Source organism: Bufo bufo, chromosome 1 (assembly GCF_905171765.1).
Source record: "Bufo bufo chromosome 1, aBufBuf1.1, whole genome shotgun sequence".
In the NCBI taxonomy this organism is placed as follows: domain Eukaryota; kingdom Metazoa; phylum Chordata; class Amphibia; order Anura; family Bufonidae; genus Bufo; species Bufo bufo.
Genome location: NC_053389.1, coordinates 270,779,521 through 270,800,286, shown reverse-complemented (window position 1 = coordinate 270,800,286; position 20,766 = coordinate 270,779,521). Strand labels below are relative to the sequence as shown.

Genomic DNA, 20,766 nt, shown 5'->3' with positions numbered 1-20,766 from the left:
TACAGAACACCTAACCCAAGCCCGAACTTCTGTGAAGAAGTTCGGGTTTGGGTACCAAACATGCGCGATTTTTCTCACGCGAGTGCAAAACGCATTACAATGTTTTGCACTCGCGCGGAAAAATCGCGGGTGTTCCCATAACGCACCCGCACATTTTCCCGCAACGCCCGTGTGAAAGAGGCCTAAGGCAACCTGGCTCTTGGGCTTGTGCTTAATAGGTCTAATGATTGGAATATGCTAGTACCAGGGCTTACTGCAATTTAAATTAGTCAACAATATTCTGAGTATGATTTTTCTTGACATCAGTAAATGTTTTTCATTACTGCAACAATGCACTTTTCTGTACATTTTTCAGTAATTACAATATTTAGGGGTAAAGTTGAAGAGGTGGAGTTACCGGTAGATAAAGTGGACATTATCATCACGGAATGGATGGGATATTGTCTCTTCTATGAATCCATGCTCAACACTGTCATCTTTGCCAGGGATAAATGGCTGGTAAGTGTGATATATGCATTCAGTAAAGTGAATCTGCCCTGGTATGTTACAGAAGTTGGAAAAGATAAGAATAACGTGGCGCTTTCTTCCAGAAGCAGCACCATGCCTGCCTGCAGGTGGTGTATGGTATTACAGCTCAGTACCCAAGTGGAGTTGGCCTGCAGTACCAGACACAACCCACAGACAGATGTGGCACTGTTTCTGGAAGAATTCAGACATGTTTTTCTAATTCTGTAAAACCTTTTTAAGCCAATAAGGTCTCTAATAGGCAAGGGTATAGAAGGAGTACCATAAACATATCCAGATGTTTAGGCTGTCAAAGGTTAAAGTGCATGTGAATGGTATACTTAAAATATATTAGGGGGCATATTCATCAACTTCCAGCAGCCTATAATCTATAGTTGCCTCCCTGCAGGCTTTCTGTGAAAAACCCAGTTGGGCAGAGGAGGGGGATGCAGCTGCAGTCTCTCTCTGTGTGTCTGTGACACTGCATGCTTTGAGAAGCTAGGGAACAGAAGTGGGCAGGCACTAGCTCTAGAACAGGAAAGCCTGGCCAGAATGCAGTTGTTTTTTATCCAATAGATAAATATTCAGATCGGTTTCGAGGTTATCTGGGCCCTATTATTCCTCATGGAAATGTATGACTAAACAACTAGACGGTAGCATGCCCTTTGTCGATAGACAGTCTAACCATAGCAGTAAAAATTGTGTATGTAGAGACTTGCCCTATTGACAAGGGGAACTTTAACACCCTGCCGTCAATTTATTCTTACATTTCCAGGAGCAATAACAGAGGGATGACACATCAAAGAGTTTTAAGAAAAGATCCTCCAGTAATTTACGGAGAATGCAAGTATTCACTAAAAAAGACATACCAGGGGAGCTGACAGGTCCTCTTTTAACTTGTTTTAGGAGGCGCTTTAGTTTGTGCTCATTAACTTCATAGATGCAGTTTGCAAAACACATCTCTGATAACTGTAAGGAGCCATACACCTGTGTGCCCATCACATCACAAGGCAGTTTATTATCCCACAATGAAGGTTCCTACTGAATGACAGCAAGCAGAGATCTTGAAAACCACGAGAAAGGATATTGGCAAATTTTATAACTTTTCATTCTACAAAAAATACATATTAGGCCTCATGCACACGACCGTTGTTTTGGTCCGCATCCGAGCCGCAGTTTTTGGCGGCTCGGATGCGGACCCATTCACTTCAATGGGGCTGCAAAAGATGCGGACAGCACTCCGTGTGCTGTCCGCATCCATTGCTCCGTTCCGTGGTCCGCAAAAAAAAATATAACCTGTCCTATTCTTGTCCACATTTTGCGGACAAGAATAGGCAGTTATACAGGGAGTGCAGAATTATTAGGCAAATGAGTATTTTTTACCACATCATCCTCTTTATGCATGTTGTCTTACTCCAAGCTGTATAGGCTCGAAAGCCTACTACCAATTAAGCATATTAGGTGATGTGCATCTCTGTAATGAGAAGGGGTGTGGTCTAATGACATCAACACCCTATATTAGGTGTGCATAATTATTAGGCAACTTCCTTTCCTTTGGCAAAATGGGTCAAAAGAAGGACTTGACAGGCTCAGAAAAGTCAAAAATAGTGAGATATCTTGCAGAGGGATGCAGCACTCTTAAAATTGCAAAGCTTCTGAAGCGTGATCATCGAACAATCAAGCGTTTCATTCAAAATAGTCAACAGGGTCGCAAGAAGCGTGTGGAAAAACCAAGGCGCAAAATAACTGCCCATGAACTGAGAAAAGTCAAGCGTGCAGCTGCCAAGATGCCACTTGCCACCAGTTTGGCCATATTTCAGAGCTGCAACATCACTGGAGTGCCCAAAAGCACAAGGTGTGCAATACTCAGAGACATGGCCAAGGTAAGAAAGGCTGAAAGACGACCACCACTGAACAAGACACACAAGCTGAAACGTCAAGACTGGGCCAAGAAATATCTCAAGACTGATTTTTCTAAGGTTTTATGGACTGATGAAATGAGAGTGAGTCTTGATGGGCCAGATGGATGGGCCCGTGGCTGGATTGGTAAAGGGCAGAGAGCTCCAGTCCGACTCAGACGCCAGCAAGGTGGAGGTGGAATACTGGTTTGGGCTGGTATCATCAAAGATGACTTGTGGGGCCTTTTCGGGTTGAGGATGGAGTCAAGCTCAACTCCCAGTCCTACTGCCAGTTTCTGGAAGACACCTTTTTCAAGCAGTGGTACAGGAAGAAGTCTGCATCCTTCAAGAAAAACATGATTTTCATGCAGGACATTGCTCCATCACACGCGTCCAAGTACTCCACAGCGTGGCTGGCAAGAAAGGGTATAAAAGAAGAAAATCTAATGACATGGCCTCCTTGTTCACCTGATCTGAACCCCATTGAGAACCTGTGGTCCATCATCAAATGTGAGATTTACAAGGAGGGAAAACAGTACACCTCTCTGAACAGTGTCTGGGAGGCTGTGGTTGCTGCTGCACGCAATGTTGATGGTGAACAGATCAAAACACTGACAGAATCCATGGATGGCAGGCTTTTGAGTGTCCTTGCAAAGAAAGGTGGCTATATTGGTCACTGATTTGTTTTTGTTTCGTTTTTGAATGTCAGAAATGTATATTTGTGAATGTTGAGATGTTATATTGGTTTCACTGGTAAAAATAAATAATTGAAACGGGTATATATTTGTTTTTTGTTAAGTTGCCTAATAATTATGCACAGTAATAGTCACCTGCACACACAGATATCCCCCTAAAATAGCTAAAACTAAAAACAAACTAAAAACTACTTCCAAAAATATTCAGCTTTGATATTAATGAGTTTTTTGGGTTCATTGAGAACATGGTTGTTGTTCAATAATAAAATTAATCCTCAAAAATACAACTTGCCTAATAATTCTGCACTCCCTGTATTAATGGCTGTCCGTGCCGTTCCGCAAATCCGTCATCCGTGTTTTGCGGATCCGCAATTTGCCAACCGAAACACCTGCGAGCTTCCTATTTGCTATCCTTAAATCCTTGAAACTAGCATCCTCAGATGTGACCAGAAAGTGTAGTCAGCCGGTAGACCTTTCATTTCAATAGTCTCTCTGTGACTGACAATGACTTTGATTTAAAGAGACATTTTTATCTCTGTGTTTTGCCTCTGGCTGATGTATCCGCTCAGATATGAAACAGTGTGTGACAGTGTGATGGAGGATAGTAAGCGTGCAGGGGGTGCTTGTCTGGATTTTATATGTGCAGTTCAAACTATGATGTCTTTGTCAGGTGAATAGATTACGAGACCCATTTCCCCACAATTCATCAACAGAAACCTGGAGGGCTCATGTTTCCTGACCGAGCGGCTTTGTATGTCGTCGCAATTGAAGACAGACAATATAAGGACTTCAAGATTCACTGTGAGTATTGGATCCTCAAACACCGCTCATGTCCCTCTTAACTATCTCAGAATGGTTTGTGACCAGTGGCTCTATGGATGTCGTGAATCTATGAGTTCCAGCACGCTAGGAGTTGTAGTATCACAATAAATTAGACATCACAGATAATTGATATTTGGTCTCACACTATTAGGGCTCATGCACATGAACGTATTTTCTTTCCGTGTCCGTTCAGGTTTTTTTTTTGCGGACCGTATGCGGAACCATTCATTTCAATGGGTCCGCAAAAAAACGGAAGCTACTCCGTGTGCATTCCATTTCCATATGTCCGTGTGTACGTTCCGCAAAAAGAAAAAATAGAACGTGTCCTATTATTGTCCGCATTACGGACAAGGATAGTACAGTTGTATTAGGGGCCAGCTGTTCCGTTCCGCAAAATACGGAATGTACACAGACGTCATCTGTATTTTTGGCGGATCCATTTTTTGTAGACCGCAAAATACATACGGTAGTGTGCATGAGCCGTTAGAAAGCCGCAGGTCACATACCACCAATAAAAGGTTTAATCCATACTTGTCAACCTTCTTGCTGGCAAGCGTAGGAGTTGAGAGTGTGCAGCACACACAGCCCAAATTTTTTGGGGACTAGACACACCCATTTTCCCTAAACCACACTCCTTTCTTTTGTGTCACGCCCCCTTTATGTGCCTGCCTCTGTATTTAGCCGCTGGTGCTGTGTCTAATGATGCATCCTCGGTGCCACACACAACTAATCTGAGGGAGATGTCGTGGCCTTGTGGGCATTCCGCAGATCCTGTGAGATTTGCCAACTCTTTTGAGAGTCCAGGACGTCTCCCCATTTTCTGGGAGCCTGGACCTGCCTAGAGAGTTGGCAAGTATGGTATAATCAGCGGTCAGAATATGTTTAGAGTTGTAGTTTCACTACACCTAGAGAGCCACAGATCACAGATGACTGATAAAGGGTATTATCTCTTCTGTCTTGCCTGTAATGATATCACCTCTGTGTATAGATAAGCAGATAACTGCAGTAAAGTGATCTTTACAGACCAAGAAGTGATGCCTATTATTAGGCTTAGTGGCCGGTGGGAAAACTGCAGGAATTTATGTTTTTCGTTTAAATATATTGTGACATGGAAAATTAAAAGTAACATCACCAAAGATTCTTAAAAAAATGTTAAACATAAAAACGGCATTTAAACACTTAGGTCATTTTCTGATTCCACATTTTCTTTAAGGCATGCTAGGTAGGGGCATAGCTTTAGGGGGTGCAGAGATAGCAGTCACACCTGGACCCTGGAGCATGAGGGGAGCAAATGACCTGGTGCACTTTTAGAGTATTAAAAATGGCATATGATTAGTGGGGGCCCTGTTAAAGATTTGGCATTGGGGCCCTGAAGCTTCAAATTATGCCAATATTTTAGGGAGTTGCAGTCCAAATCTAAATGTACAGGTAGAAATCATACAAAATTGATATAACGTGTTATCTATATGTAGAGCATACTGGGAGTAGTGGATTCACAGACGTTGGAGAGCCACAGGTCACAGACCACTAATGTAGGTCATGACTAGCTGTCAAGACATGATGGATGTTGTAGTTTGCAAGGTTGAGGGACACAAACCACTGATATAGGGTATTATCTGCTGCAGTTTCACAATCACAAGCCAAGATTCTCTGACCAAGGTGTTTAGATAAAGGCCGAGCAGCATGTATGACCAGATAAAGGAAAGCCTTGGTTTGAGTTGTCGTTTTTCAACAATCTAAGAGCCTTAGGTCATGGACGCCTGGTATAGGATCTAATCTACTGTTCTGATCTGCCACAGGACACCAATCCAAAGATGCAGAACCTTTTACTTACATTAAGTTTTCTTCTACTAGTACTTATGGCTGACTAGCTGTAAAATGATTACTACTTGTGTAGAGTTGGTGAAGACTAAATACTGTGTCTGCAACTTTTTGTTCACAGGGTGGGAAAACGTGTATGGATTTGACATGACGTGTATCAGGGATGTTGCCATAAGGGAGCCGCTGGTGGACATTGTAGATCCAAAGCAAGTGGTGACCAATTCCTGTTTGATAAAGGTTTGGTGATATCCAATGCAGAAGTAATTACATTGTATAAAAGGACTGAGATCATATACCGGTTCAGTGCGATGTCCAAGTCATGAGTTCCATGTAGGCCTGGCCAAGATGGTGTTTTTTTCGACTTGATCATTGCAGTGAAAGACTCATCTATAAAAATGAATGTCCAACCACTTGGATATCAAACACAACGATAATTTATAATATCATAAATGCCCATAAATTCTCAGAATTTGTCAATTTGAAATTCATATGAATGAGTGCCTCCACTGAATAGTAATGTGGGGGATGATAGCTTTGAGACATCAAGGGGTTGGAGAACATGGACAGACGTTCTTCCAATGAGTAGCATGGTTCACATTGCAAAATTGTAATACACAGTGCCTTGTGCAAGTATTCACCCTGATGGTGTTTTGTTGCATTACAGCCTGGAATAAAAAAAAAAAAAGATTTTTGGGGGGTTTATATCATTTGATTTACGCAACAACTCTACTACTTTGAGGGTGCAAAATATTTTACTGTGACACAATAATTAACACAAAAACAGAGAAGCTTAATGTTCATAATCATAAATATTCACCCCAGGAAAGTCAGTAGTTAGTGGAGCCATGTTTTGCTGCAGTTACAGATGCATGTCTCTTGGGGTATGTCTCTGTTAGCTTAGTATTTTGACCCTTTTTTTCATTACATTTTTCCCTTTGGGATTATTACTTTTATATTTTGATAGTATGGGCGTTTTCGCATGTGGCGATAACCATGATGTGTTTTTATTTTTAATTTTTTTATTCTTATTTTGGGGAAATGGGGGTGATTAGAATTTTTATTTTTTTATTTGTAAAAACTTTTTTTTCACTTTTTTATAACAAGCAATCATTACCATTGGAGTCTATGATGATTTTACTACTTTCCTATGGAGCCCTATTACAGACAAGGGCTCCATAGGAAAGACTGTGCAGCAGCCTCCTGTCATTCACTATGACAGGGGCTGCCTCACACAAGCTCCGGCTCCTCTGATCGCCCCATGGGGGAGCCGGAGCATCACTGGAAATGTTCACTTTTGGTATTTAGCGCACTCAGATGCCGTGGCCAGGTTTGACCACAGCATTTGAGAGGTTAAATATCAATGAGTGATCGGCATTATCCCCAGCAGGCACCCGGTTGCCATCTTTTTTTTCTCTGACCTGGTTTTAGACCTCCTTGGTCTTCATGTTGTTCGCTTAGTGGTGTTTCAGAATGAGGGGAATTTCAGAACAGCGTTTATACTCGCATCATGTGACAGGTCATGTGACACTTTCACTGCACACAGGGGGACCTTATTGAAATTAACTTGTTGGACCAGACTTTATTTTAGGATTTCATAACATAGAGGGTGAATACATATGCACTCACAACTCTTATGGTTTAATTTTTAAGGCCTAGTTCACACCTCAGTTAGGGCTCAAGCACACGACCGTTGTTGTTTTGCGGTCTGTTTTTCACTGATCCGTTGTTCAGTATCTCCGTTTTTTTCTCTCTGATTTAAGTCCTCTTCTGTTCAGTTATTGCACAAAACATATCCGTATGGTTTCGGTATTTGATCCGTTTTTTACGGATCGGAAACGGAAACAATAACTTATTAATCACCAAACACATGAGCAATATGGGCTGGGCATAGCATTTCTATGGTATTGATCCGCAAAATACGGATGAAATATGGATGACATACGGATGTGTTCCGTGTGTGTTCCGTATTTTTTGCGGAGCCGTTGACTTGAATGGGACCTTGGACCGTGATTTGTCAGACAATAATAGAACATGCACAACTTTTTTGCCGAACGGAAATACAGAAACGGAATGCACACAGAGTTCCTTCCGTTGTTTTTGAGGACCCATTGAAGTGAATGGTTCCGCATAGGGTCCGCAAAATACCCAGAACGGAATCGGAAATAAAATACGTTTGTGTGCATGAGCCCTTATTTGGTCAGTTATTTCCATCAGTCTTTGTGAGCCTAAACCAGGTGTGGGTCAAAAACACAGAACAGGAAGACATTTTTCCGTTATGCCTTATCTCTGAGTAGGCCCCACTACAGATTTGGGCCCACAATAAGGGCTCATGCACATGACCGTAACCTGTTTTGTGGTCCGCAAATTGCGGATCTGCAAAACACGAATACCGTCTGAGAGCCTGCAGCCATTGTTTTCACTCCTTCACAAATGTCCTATCCTTGTCCTCAAAAAAAAAAATTGTGTCTGAAAAACAGACATACGGATACGGACAGCATTTCTTCTGCAGCCCCATTGAAGAGAATGAGTCCACATCCGACCTGAAAAAATGCAGAAGGGATGCGGACGGAAAATCCATTTGTGTGCATGAGCCCTAACTGATGGAAATAACAGACCAAATAACTGAAGTGTGAACTAGGCCTAAGCAAGGCATTTCTTTTGCATTCCACCATAACAATTTGGACTTTGAGTCACGTCCATTACATAAAATCTGGTGAATTAGAAATTCTGGTTGTAATGCAACAAAACAGGAAAAACACCAAATGGGAATACTTTAGCAAGGCAGTGTATCTATTCTCCTTTAGCAAACAGAAATAGTATGTTTATATGTTTCCTTTATTTTTTATAAAATGGATGTATGTATCTCATATGAAATCAGAACTACAAAATATTGTAGATGTTCTAGAATCTAGATCATGAAATCAGAGTACTGAAAATCTGTTATCTGGTCACAAAACCACTCAATCAAAGGTTTAACAACTGAAGCTGTTCCACAGTGACATTAGTAAGGTTAATTCAGGACATCTCCTAGGGCAGTGATGGCGAACCTATGGCACGGGTGCCAGAGGCGGCACTCAGAGCCCTCTCTGTGGGCACCCGCACTCTGGAAAAAGTCTATGGTGTACCAATATGCCTTAGACTTTTCCTGACAGGGACAGTGCGCAGGGCGCACTATGAACGGCACAGGCAGCGCACTGAATGCAGGCAGGCTATTATAGCTAATGATAAAGTACATAGAGGATATACTATATTGGACTGAAGTATTCAGGTTAACTTGCTTTGTTGGCACTTTACAATAAATAAGTGGGTTTTGGGTTGCAGTTTGGGCACTCTGCCTTTAAAAGGTTCGCCATCACTGTCCTAGGGTCTCCCATAACCAAAGAACCCACAAAGGAAAATGCCGCAGCTCCAAGTTTACTCCTTTAGTAGTAAGATTTTGCATGTTAAAAATTGTACTGTATGTTCCAATGGCAGTAAAGTTCCCATAAAGGGTTGTCTGACTTATGAAAACCTTTTCTCCAAGCTAGCAATGGTCAGAAAATATTAAAAGAACATATATGGTACCTCCAGCACTGCTGCTCCAGTCCTCCCTGCAGGGCATTGTTTGTTTTGCTGTAGCGATGACTTGAACAGTGCAGCCAATCACCAGGCCAGTGATTGGCTGCAGCGGTGGCCGTGTCATGGCTGCAGCGGTGGCCATGTCATGGCTGCAGTCAGAGGACATTATGGCTGTAGCAGGTGGAAGGATCATGGCAGCAGTGCTAGAAACAATGGTGAATGTAACAGGTGAGTATACTGTATATCCTTTTGGTATTTTATCAGAATTGCTGGCTTGGGCGAAAGTCAGGCAACCCATTTAAAGCATGTGTGATTTATTGTTTATTATGCCTTTATACCAGTTATTCTGCTGCATTTACATGGATTAGAAGAGGTGACATGCTCAGCGCCTGCAACCATCTGTGGAGATAGCGTAGGAGTTTACTGCATACTGTTTTATTATTGAGGTTCAGTGTATAACCCCTTAATAACCAGGTCCGAGAAAGCCCTAAAGGGGCTGTGCATGTTTGGAGGAGGGGGGGAAGCCCCCTCCTCCTCCTGGGAATACCTGCAAAGGGAAGCATACTTACCTGCTTCCCGACACTGGCTCTCAACTCCTTCTTTCACCCGAGATTTCCTGCTTGGTTCGAGCCCCTGGATGTAAACTTATGGTTAGACGCCGCTGCAGCCTCTCGCTGGCTGCAGTGGTGACCTTTCGCCATGTGTCATGTGACCATTTGTCATGACGCACTGGGAGCAGGTCACCGCTGCAGTCAGCGATTGGCTAAGGTGATGGTTTTGGTTGGTGTTTGTATTTTTTTCCCATCCATAGGAGCCTCTGGTACAAGGAAAAACAGCTACTGGGTGACGGTTTACACTGATCTAGCTAATCTAGTTATGCTAAGATCCAGCAGCTCTGCTATGCTTAGAGAACTTCCAGCAATCATGTGGTTCCATGGAAGCAGTGACATTGCCGCTTCCTCTATTCACTACATAGCACTCATTGAACACTATGAAGGCTGGAAAGGCGAGAACAGGGATGGTTTTAAATCGCCTCTGGGTGGTTGTCGAGAAGATTACCAGTATGCAGTGAGCTCCTAAGCTCCCTCTAGTGGCGGCTGCAGGTAACCAGTTATTATCTATCTAGGTATCTTTAGGAGATTTAGAGCTTGGTATTGGAGCAAAATAAAGATCAGATCCCTATACAAATATATTAAGAAGGTGCAGCATGTTGAATCTATTCTGTTTAGGTGTTTGACATAAATTTTGCACATTTTAATCAATATTTCCAGTATTGTAATACAAATGGCCTTCAGTACATCATACTGACAGGATGGTTGTATTATTGTTGGACACAGGAAATCGATATCTATACCGTGAAGATTGAAGAACTAGCCTTTACGTCAGCCTTCTGCCTACAAGTACAGCGGAATGATTACATTCACGCCTTGGTCACCTACTTCAACATCGAGTTTACTAAGTGCCACAAGAAGACTGGATTTTCTACAGGTACAGATATTTGCCATTGTTGCGGTGCTCTGTAACTACGTACAGGTAGAGACAAGATTTATTTTCTTACCTATGGAATTAATTTTTTGATAATATACGGTACATTTAACAAATAGAAAAAAAATACATGTTGGTTCTATCTTAGTGGCCAAGGCAAAGCTGGTAAGATGAGGGCTGTGATGTCTTGTTTTTCGATCAACAATATACATAAGACATCCTTACGCCTCATGAAAGAATAATAAGTGCAGATGGGTAATGGGTGGAGGGGCGACCAGTAGTCAAGGGCATACAGACAGCAGCATCTATGTGATCCTTGGAGAGAGGGGTCCAGTCGAGGTTGGCTATAACCTACATTCTAATAAGTGTTGAGAGCCTGTCATAGGCTTTCCTTTATTCTTGGCAAAGGTTCTATTCATTGCCTTCCCCCTGTATCTAAATACCTTGGCCTGGCAACTAGCATCAAAGAATCTAGAAAAGAAGATGGAGCATCTCCTCAAGGTCAGATCATGGTATTGCTGACCAGAACCAGAAGGGTAGCCCCAGTATCCAAGGTATATGCTGTTGCTTTATGAGATATGAAAACCTCTTTGTGCTCCACTAAAGGGGCTGTAGACAACTTACATTCAGCGGTCTGATTTGGGAGCCGCAGTACACTTACATAATAATTTCTACCATTTCAGATTTGCTGACAGAGGTGAAAATGACCGCTGCAGATTTCAGATATTGTACGGAATTACCTACAGCGCCACTCACACAAATCACTGAACTCTATTACACAAAACACACTAGAAAATTGAACATTTGCTAAAATGCTTCATTTTATTCGTCATGCAGGGTGAAAACTGCAAACATTTGTAGTTTTTGAGGACTTTATTTTACTGCTGTTGAAATACTGATTAGTGAGAGCTGTGATAGCAAAGCCCCCAGAAAGGTTTTAGCCATAGTGCCACAATATTAGAACCACCGACATGCCCCCATAATAGTAATAGCCGTAAAACCCCTTATCAGATGCTGCTATGTCGGTGCCTGGCACATGTGTTGATAACTGTGACAGCCACAGACCAACATTACAGTGACAGCCACATACACCTAGGACAGTATCAGTCAAATGGCAATGTCAATCAGCATCAGTCAAACATCAGTATAACGATATGTCAGCATACTGGTGCCAGTGCAGAACCGCAGACCTGGGGGTATCTGCAGTTGTAATGTTTGATATATATTGTATTATGTATTGTTATACTGTATATTTTAATGTTTTGGCTGTTCATTCCAGCTAGGGAAGGTATGGTTAGCAATTGTTGGCAGGAACAGGACTAACCACCTTGTTCCTGCCCTCTTGGAAGGAGTGAGCTGGCCCTACTTCTTGCCAGGATGGGAAGTTCCAGTTCAAATAGAGAAGGAAGAGGAAGTACCAGAAACCAGAACACTGCTTTAAGAAAGCATCAGTGTTACAAGACAGCAGAGTAATCAGCGAAATTACAGCTTTACAGTACCTGATGCAGGTGAGGGACTACGGCTCAAACACCTATCACCCAAAGCACCTCCATGCCAGACTAACATCAAGTCTGTATTACAGGGGGCACCTATATCCACAAGCATCTTCTACTACTATTAAACTGCCATCCAACCAGCCATCATACCTCCTCATCTGGTGCCAGAAAATTCACTTTGTATCTAATACTGCTGGATGTGCCACAAGTTTTATTTTGCACTAAGTAAAGAGAGACTTTTATATGTTTACTTCTGGTCTGATCCTTCAAACCACCTTTCCACTGCTCCAATCCCCAGGGATTAACAGCTTGAGGGAGTATACCATGACACTACATCTCATCAGGGCCATTACTAGTGTTGATCACGAATATTCGAATTACGAATTTTTATCGCGAATATAGGTACTTCGAAAATTCGCGAATATTTAGAATATAGTGATATATATTCCTAATTTCGAATATTCGAGATTTTTTTATTGCAAATTTTCATTTAGTGAATTTTTCGTAATGCTAATTTTTATCGCAAATTTTTCAATTGGTGAGAAAAAACATGATTCCTCCCTGCTTCTTGCTTGTGGGCCAATGAGTCATTGGCCCACAAGCAAGAAGCAGGGTGGAATCATGACTTTAAATGGAAAAAATTATGAATATTCTAAAAAACAAATATATAGCACTTTATCGAATATATTTGTTTTTTCAAATATTTGTAATATTCTAAAACAAGAATATATAGCAATATAGCGAATATTCGAAAAACAAATATAGAGGAATTTAGCTAATATAGTGCTATAATCTTCTTTGTCTAATAGTTGTAATTTTTTTCTCATCTGAAGTTCAGATTGGAAAAAAATTACAACTATTAAAAAAAAGATTATAGCACTATATTAGGTAAATTGCTCTACATTCGTTGCTCGGCAATTGAAAAATTTGCGATAAAAATTTGCATTATGAAAATTCGCATTACGAAAATTCGCATATTACGCGATCATTACCTTGTCGATTTTTCGAGTAAAAAAATCGTAGAATATAACGAATATTCAAATTCTAGAATATTCGCCGAATATTCTACAAAATATTCACGAAATATCGCAAATTCGTATATGACCCCTGCCGCTCATCACTAGCCATTACCACTCCCCTCCTCTGCACCAGCTACTCAGAGGCTTGACACACGAGTAACATACACTTTTAACAGTGCTGCTAGTTATCTTCCTCAAAAATCAGTGCAGCAGCATATCCCTATGTCCTTGCCAACCACTTGACACATACATCTATATGTGTACATGCCACATGCCCCCTTAACCGTGTCAGACTGAAGGTAGCAAGGACATGCACTAGTGTGTCTAGACTGCTGTTGGGGTTCTGGGGCAGATGGTTCCTCAGTGCTTATTAGGTTGGTGCATGCTCAATAAACACTCTTTACATAGAGTCAGGAATCCTTAAAAAGTAATTAAGATAACTGTCAGATTTGTCAGGGTTCCAAGATTAAAAAAAAAAAAAAACTCTTGGGCCTTTCCATGAGTCTGTGAAGATGCCTAATCACTGCTTGGCTCCTCTGTCCCCCCTCTGCTTTGGCTCCTAAGTTACTCATGCTCTAGTTAGGCTTTCCCCCTCTAGAGCTGCAAAGACCTAGCTTGGACCTATCTTACTCAGGGCCGGCTCCAGGATCATGTGGGCCCTTGGGCGATAAAGTCTCAGTGGGCCCCCTTACACAGTGATAACTCTCAGAGTACAGATAATATAGTAGATGTCCCCTGCAGTCCTATGTAACAGCACAGATAACACTAGTGCTAATAATGTGTTAGTGTTACCTGCAGTCCTATGTAAAACCACAGATAACACTAATGCTGATAATGTGGTAGTGTTACCTGCAGTCCTATGTAAAACCACAAATAATACTAGTGTAGATCATGTGATAGCGTTACCTGCAGTCCTATGTAAAGCAACAGGAGGAGGGGGGAGCAGGGTCACTAGTGGGGTGACAGGAAGAGGGGAAAGCAGGGTGACAGGAGGATGGGGGAGCAGGGTCACTAGTGGGCTGACAGGAGGAGGGGGAGCAGGGTCACTAGTGGGCTGACAGGAGGAGGGGGAGCAGGGTCACTAGTGGGCTGACAGGAAGAGGGGGAAGCAGGGTGACAGGAGGAGGGGGAGCAGGGTCACTAGTGGGGTGACAGGAGGAGGGGCAGCAGGGTCACTAGTGGGCTGACAGGAGGAGGGGGAGCAGGGTCACTAGTGGGCTGACAGGAAGAGGGGGAAGCAGGGTGACAGGAGGAGTGGGAGCAGGGTCACTAGTGGGCTGACAGGAGGAGGGGGAGCAGGGTCACTAGTGGGCTGACAGGAAGAGGGGGAAGCAGGGTGACAGGAGGAGGGGAGCAGGGTCACTAGTGGGCTGACAGGAGGAGGAGCAGCAGGGTCACTAGTGGGGAGACAGGAGGAGGGGGCAGCAGGGTCACTAGTGGGGAGACAGGAGGAGGGGGGAGCAGGGTCACTAGTGGGCTGACAGGAGGAGGGGGGAGCAGGGTCACTAGTGGGCTGACAGGAGGGGGAAGCAGGGTCACTTGTGGCTGACAGGAGGAGGGGGGAGCAGGGTCACTAGTGGGCTGACAGGAGGGGGGGAGCAGGGTCACTAGTGGACTGACAGGAGGAGGGGGGAGCAGGGTCACTAGTGGGCTGACAGGAGGAGGGGGAACAGGGTCACTAGTGGGCTGACAGGAGGAGGGGGAACAGGGTCACTAGTGAGGTGACAGGAGGAGGGGGGAGCAGGGTCACTAGAGAGGAGACAGGAGGAGGGGGCGAAGGGTCACTAGTGGGCTGACAGGAGGAGAGGGAGCAGGGTCACTAGTGAGGTGACAGGAGGAGGGGGGAGCAGGGTCACTAGTGGGCTGACAGGAGGAGGGGGGAGCAGGGTCACTAGTGGGCTGACAGGAGGAGGGGGGAGCAGGGTCACTAGTGGGCTGACAGGAGGAGGGGGGAGCAGGGTCACTAGTGGGCTGACAGGAGGAGGGGGGAGCAGGGTCACTAGTGGCTGACAGGAGGAGGGGGGAGCAGGGTCACTAGTGAGGTGACAGGAGGAGGGGGGAGCAGGGTCACTAGTGAGGTGACAGGAGGAGGGGGGAGCAGGGTCACTAGTGGCCTGACAGAAAGAGGGGGTAGCAGGGTCACTAGTGAGGAGACAGGAGGAGGGGGAGCAGGGTCACTAGTGAGGAGACAGGAGGAGGGGGAGCAGGGTCACTAGTGAGGAGACAGGAGGAGAGAGAGCAGGGTCACTAGTGGGGAGACAGGAGGAGGGGAGCAGAGAACTGTGAGACTGGACAGAACCATGATTGGGGGAGGGGGGAATCACTTACTTGAAGACTAACAGGCCGGGCTCCTTAGCTCTCCAGCGGCCCTGTCATTTTTCCAGGGGTCCTTGCGCAGCTCACCATGCATTGCTCTCTTTACTACAGCAGTCAGCCACCCTGGGAACCCTCCTTCTTCCAGCTCCCGCTGGCTTCCTCTGCTGCTCCGACCAGTGTACTCACGAACGTGGGCGCGCGCGGCGCACTGACGCTCCGCACTCTGCAGGCCTGGAGATGTTTTATGACGGCGGCAGCGCTGCACAGCGCCAGCGCCAGCAACAGTTTGTAAAAATGTTTAAAGGGACCGTGCAAAAACTAGTGGGCCCCCCCAAAAGCAGTGGGCCCCGGCACTTGCCCGGGTTTGCCGGGTGCTGGCGCCGGCCCTGTATGTACTCACATTTAAAGGGAACCTGTCACCGGGATTTTGTGCATAGAGCTGAGGACATGGGTTGCTAGATGGCCGCTAGCACATCTGCAATACCCAGTCCCCATAGCTCTGTGTGCTTTTATTGTGTAAAAAAAACGATTTGATACATATGCAAATTAACATAAAAGAGTCATATCTTTCTTGTGTGACCAGAGAAGAGTCATATTTTCAAGCTCTGACTCATCTCAGGTTAATTTGCATATGTATCAAATCAGGTTTTTTTACACAATAAAAGCACACAGAGCTATGGGGACTGGGTATTGCGGATGTGCTAGCGGCCATCTAGCAACCCATGTCCTCAGCTCTATACACAAAATACTGGTGACAGGTTCCCTTTAAGTAGGGGTCTTCTAGGTTTTTTATAGCCAGCTTCCCCAGCAGGCGCCATGGCTCCCACTTTCTCAGGAATTCTAGCTCTGTGGCTTTCTTCTTCTTTCAGTCTTTTGAGATCAGTATCCCAATAACATGCACCTACAGCAACTACTTAGCTGGCACTAAACTGCTTTTATATATTGGGTACCTTAGCACACCCTGTGGGTTCAGCTACACAGTAGTCCTACTTCCTGCGACCAGCACATTATGTATTCTTTCCTGTTTGTCTGCTCCAACAGAGCAATCTAGTGTCACCAGCAAATGTCACAGACATAGTCTAGGGCTAGGCTCTTATGATGGGATTGCAACATTTTAAACCATCATCATGAAGAGCAAAGGTACAGTGGCATAAAACAAAAAACATTGCATGTATCAAGCAGGAATATGCCATGTTAATTAACAAAGCACAAGCTCAGATAAAATATACTCTGGGCACACCTTACACATTCATCATTTCTATGGCCTAAGATAACAGGTCTTCATATAGAACCTGCTAGATACAAACTGCACAAAAGAAAAAGGGGAAAATAGGCCATGTCCTGCTACGTCGGCTTCCTAATTTTAGCTAGGTATTAGCCGCTCCTATGTGTATGCCCAAGTCATTAAATCAAAGACCAACATGTGAGTATCCAGATCCATTCATCTTAATTGACTAAAGATGTTGAGCTCCTGGGCTCCAATGCAGTATCTGTAACAGGGCCCCCCACCTACTATGTGCCATTTATAATACTGCTGTCTTCTTATGTAGCAATTCTGCCACCTTCATAAACCCCTTAATGACAAGACCTGAAAAGGCCTTATGACATTTCAGTAGCCATAACATTTTTAAGGTGTAATTTACGTGATTTTTTTTTGCTACAGAAATAAAGAAAAAAACTGTTATTTATAAGGTGCTCATGTTTCACACTTAATAGCCTGATACACAAATTATTCAGCTAATTACAGTCATGTGGATACTTAATATGTGTACATTTTTGTGCATTTTTATTTAATGAGTTCAGAGTAAAATATATTTTATACTTTTTTTTTGGGGGAGGCAGATTTTTTTAAATTGTTTATTACATTTAGAACATATCTTGTAAAAGTAAGAGATTACTGTGTTAAAACTCTTTACTTCCGACTTATAAAGTATTAGCGTACTTCTGTATGCTAATCAGAGGCGTAGCTATAGGGGAAGCAAGGGAAGTGGCTGCTTTGGGGCCCAGACCCACAAGGGACCACCTCAGGAGGAAGACAAAAAGATTTTATTGTCAGGGCCCCCCCCCCCTTCAACAGTATTATACAATGACATTATATACAGTGACATGTAGGAAACGGAGGAAGCAACTACCGGGCCTTGTCTGAGAGCTCAATCTTGACTAGCCACAGGAGAGGGGGTTGCATGTAAGTTGGGGGTTGTTGAGTGTGAAGAAGTTGTTGGGGGGCCTGTTCAAAAATTAGCTGTGGGGCCCAGTCAATTGTAGTTACGCCGCTGATGCTAAAACGTTAGGCTGTGTGTCAATATGGCACAAACTGTAGTGTGCCCTAACAGCAGGAGACCCCCTGAAATGGACAGCGCAGCTGGTCGAAAAAATGCACCACTGTCGCATTCATTTCAATGGGGGCACCGGAGGTAGCTGAGTACAGTAACATTTTAACCCCTTAGCAACCGCCATCTCTCTTTTGGTGGAAGCTCCTTTCCCAATTGTTAACCCTTTGATTGCCACAGTCAATATCATGGCTTGATCAAAGACGACTTCCCCCCTAAGACTGGGTTACCAGGTTTCCCAATGATGTGATCGAAGACAAAGCAAGGCTGCCAGTGATGGCTAACCTCCGGCACTCCAGCTGTGGTAAAACTACGACTCCCAAGATGTACACTTGCTTGGCTGTTCTCAGAACTCCATAGGAATGAATCAAGCATACTGGGAGTTGTAGTTTCACCACAGCTGGAGTGCCGAAGGTTAGCCATCACTGCGCGGCCTCACTCTGTCTCTGATCTACAGTTGTGTTCAGTGAATGCGTTTTTCACGCGTGTAAAGAAAAACTGAAGAATAATAGTCTACATCTCTCAGCAGTCATCAGTGAAAAATCAGTTTTTCATGGAAACCCCATTCACTTCTATGGAGCTAGAGCTGCGTGAAAAGCATACAAAATAGAACATAGAGATGATGTGCACAGATCCATTGAAATGAATGGGTCAGGAGTCAGTCCGGATGCTATGTGTTCGCTACACGTATTGCATGGAAAACTCACAAACATGAAAGAGCCCTTATAGAGCCCTTATAGCTTCACTCTTATTTTAACAGCATCAAATATTAATAGAATAAGACATTTTTCCGTTAAACAATGCATCATATACATAGTACCGACCCTCGTGCAATTTACTGTATGACGCCCACACTTTTTACCTTTAGACTTTAATAGCATGACTAACAATATATGAAAGGTCTAATGACAAGTAATTGCTTTATTCAGTCGATATCTGTCAGAAAATTTCCATTGAGGTCTTAATCTTTCAATACCGGTATAATATATACTTATTACAAAAGGGTAGAACAAAAGCTGCCAGTAAAATAACTGCCTATTCTCCCTTTTCTTTAGAGGTACAGTACACAGTGTGAGGATTGCGCCTATTGAATTGAGTTATCTATAGATATTTAACATTTTACTTCCAGGTCGGTCCATTGTATAGTTTCTGGTGTTAGCAGCTGCCACGGACAGCTGATTGGTGGGGGTGAGGTGTGTTGCCCCCCCACCCAATCTGATATTGATAATGACCTATCCTGAGGACTAAGTACCAGGAAAAACCTTTAACAGCAGTTCCAGGGGTTTGCAGGTAGCAGGCCCCTGACCATAAGAAAAATGTAGAACTGTTGTGAGCATGCTCTGTGATGTATGCCAATATCACTGTACAGAGAGCAGGGGCGGATTGGGAACTCAAAGTGTCCCTGGAATAAAACATAGAATTGGCCCTATGTTGTAGGCAGAGTCAAACTGGCAGAAGGTGTGGCCTTTTTTTTTGGGGGGGGGGGCAGTCTGCAATTTTTATTGATACCATTTTGGAATATGCCTTTTTGATCATTTTTCTATTCAGTATTTTGGGGAGATCAAGCAACAAAAAAACTGCGAATCCACAGTTTAGATTTTTTTTCCCATTTTGGAGTTCACCATATGGAATAAATACATTTATATTTTAATAGTACTGGCATTTTGTGCGCAACAATGACAATGCGTTTGATCTCTGCTCCCACAGACTGTACATGTATAGCGGAAGTCGGGAAAGGGTTAAAATAAAAAGTCATTCCCCCGTATAACTAGGGCCTTGAGCATTATAATATTGATTGAAAACACCCCTATGTATTTAAATACTTTTATTCCCCTTTTATCCAAATTGTCACTGGTGGGTCTCAAACCAGGGACCTTCTGCATCACGTAGCTGAGCCACAGGCTTGACAGTTGTGGGCAAGTGGAATTTCTCTAACTAAAAACCTGTACTAGTGTTCCAGTACAATGCACTGGTATCTACAGATACACCTCTGTATACCAGAATACTGAGTTAACAGCAAAAGTCTAAATTACCATATTTTTCACCCTATAATATGCACTTTTTTCACGCCAAAGTGCGGGAAAAATGTCAGAGTGTCTTATGGGGCAAATACTAATGAGTGCTTTCATGATGGAAGCGCTCATTAGCAAACCTTCTAAGTGTCAATCTTTTGGAGGGGACAGTCCTTATTTTTGACCCAAGTCCCTCTGTCCCTCTTTGCTCTATAAATGTCCCTCTTATTGATCTGAAGTATAGATTTTCATTATTACAATTATAATGTTGATCCAGAAAGTGTTTGGCTGGCTCTTATGTGCATATTAGACCCTGACTATTTGATTATTGATGCAATTTGAATTTTTGAAATTTCTATAATCAAATTTTGCAGTATTTCATAAGAGTGAAGTATATAGATATGAAGTGTAAAGATATGCAGGAAAAATTGATCTTTCACACAATGAACCATAAGTGTCCCTCTTTGAACGTCCAAAAAGTTGGGAGGTATGTCATTAGTACAGTAGGACCGGGAAGTGGTGAACAAAGTACTCCCCTGGCTCTGTACTCACTGCTTCCTGGCCTTCCTCTGCTGCTGGCTGTGCTGTGACTGCGCATAGAGTAATGACGTCGGCACTCTGTGACCTTAAGCTGCACGCCATCGAGTCACAGCACAGCGCAGCATGAAGACCAGGGAGCACACTGGATGTTAGGAGCTCTGGCGTCCGGAGAAGCAGAGGTACAGTACAGACCAAAAGTTTGGACACACCTTCTCATTCAAAGAGTTTTCTTTATTTTCATGACTATGAAGGCATCAAAACTATGAATTA

General features: G+C 43.4%; 1 protein-coding gene across 1 annotated transcript in view; it reads left to right on the top strand.

Moving 5' to 3' along the window:
* Positions 1-20,766, top strand: part of PRMT8 (protein arginine methyltransferase 8) — a 374,391-nt gene that overhangs the window by 228,533 nt on the left and 125,092 nt on the right. The window contains exons 5-8 of the mRNA XM_040439278.1: positions 356-498; positions 3,811-3,898; positions 5,862-5,977; positions 10,636-10,786. Of these exons, the coding sequence (XP_040295212.1) occupies positions 356-498; positions 3,811-3,898; positions 5,862-5,977; positions 10,636-10,786 (498 nt within the window). The remainder of the gene's footprint in view (positions 1-355; positions 499-3,810; positions 3,899-5,861; positions 5,978-10,635; positions 10,787-20,766) is intronic.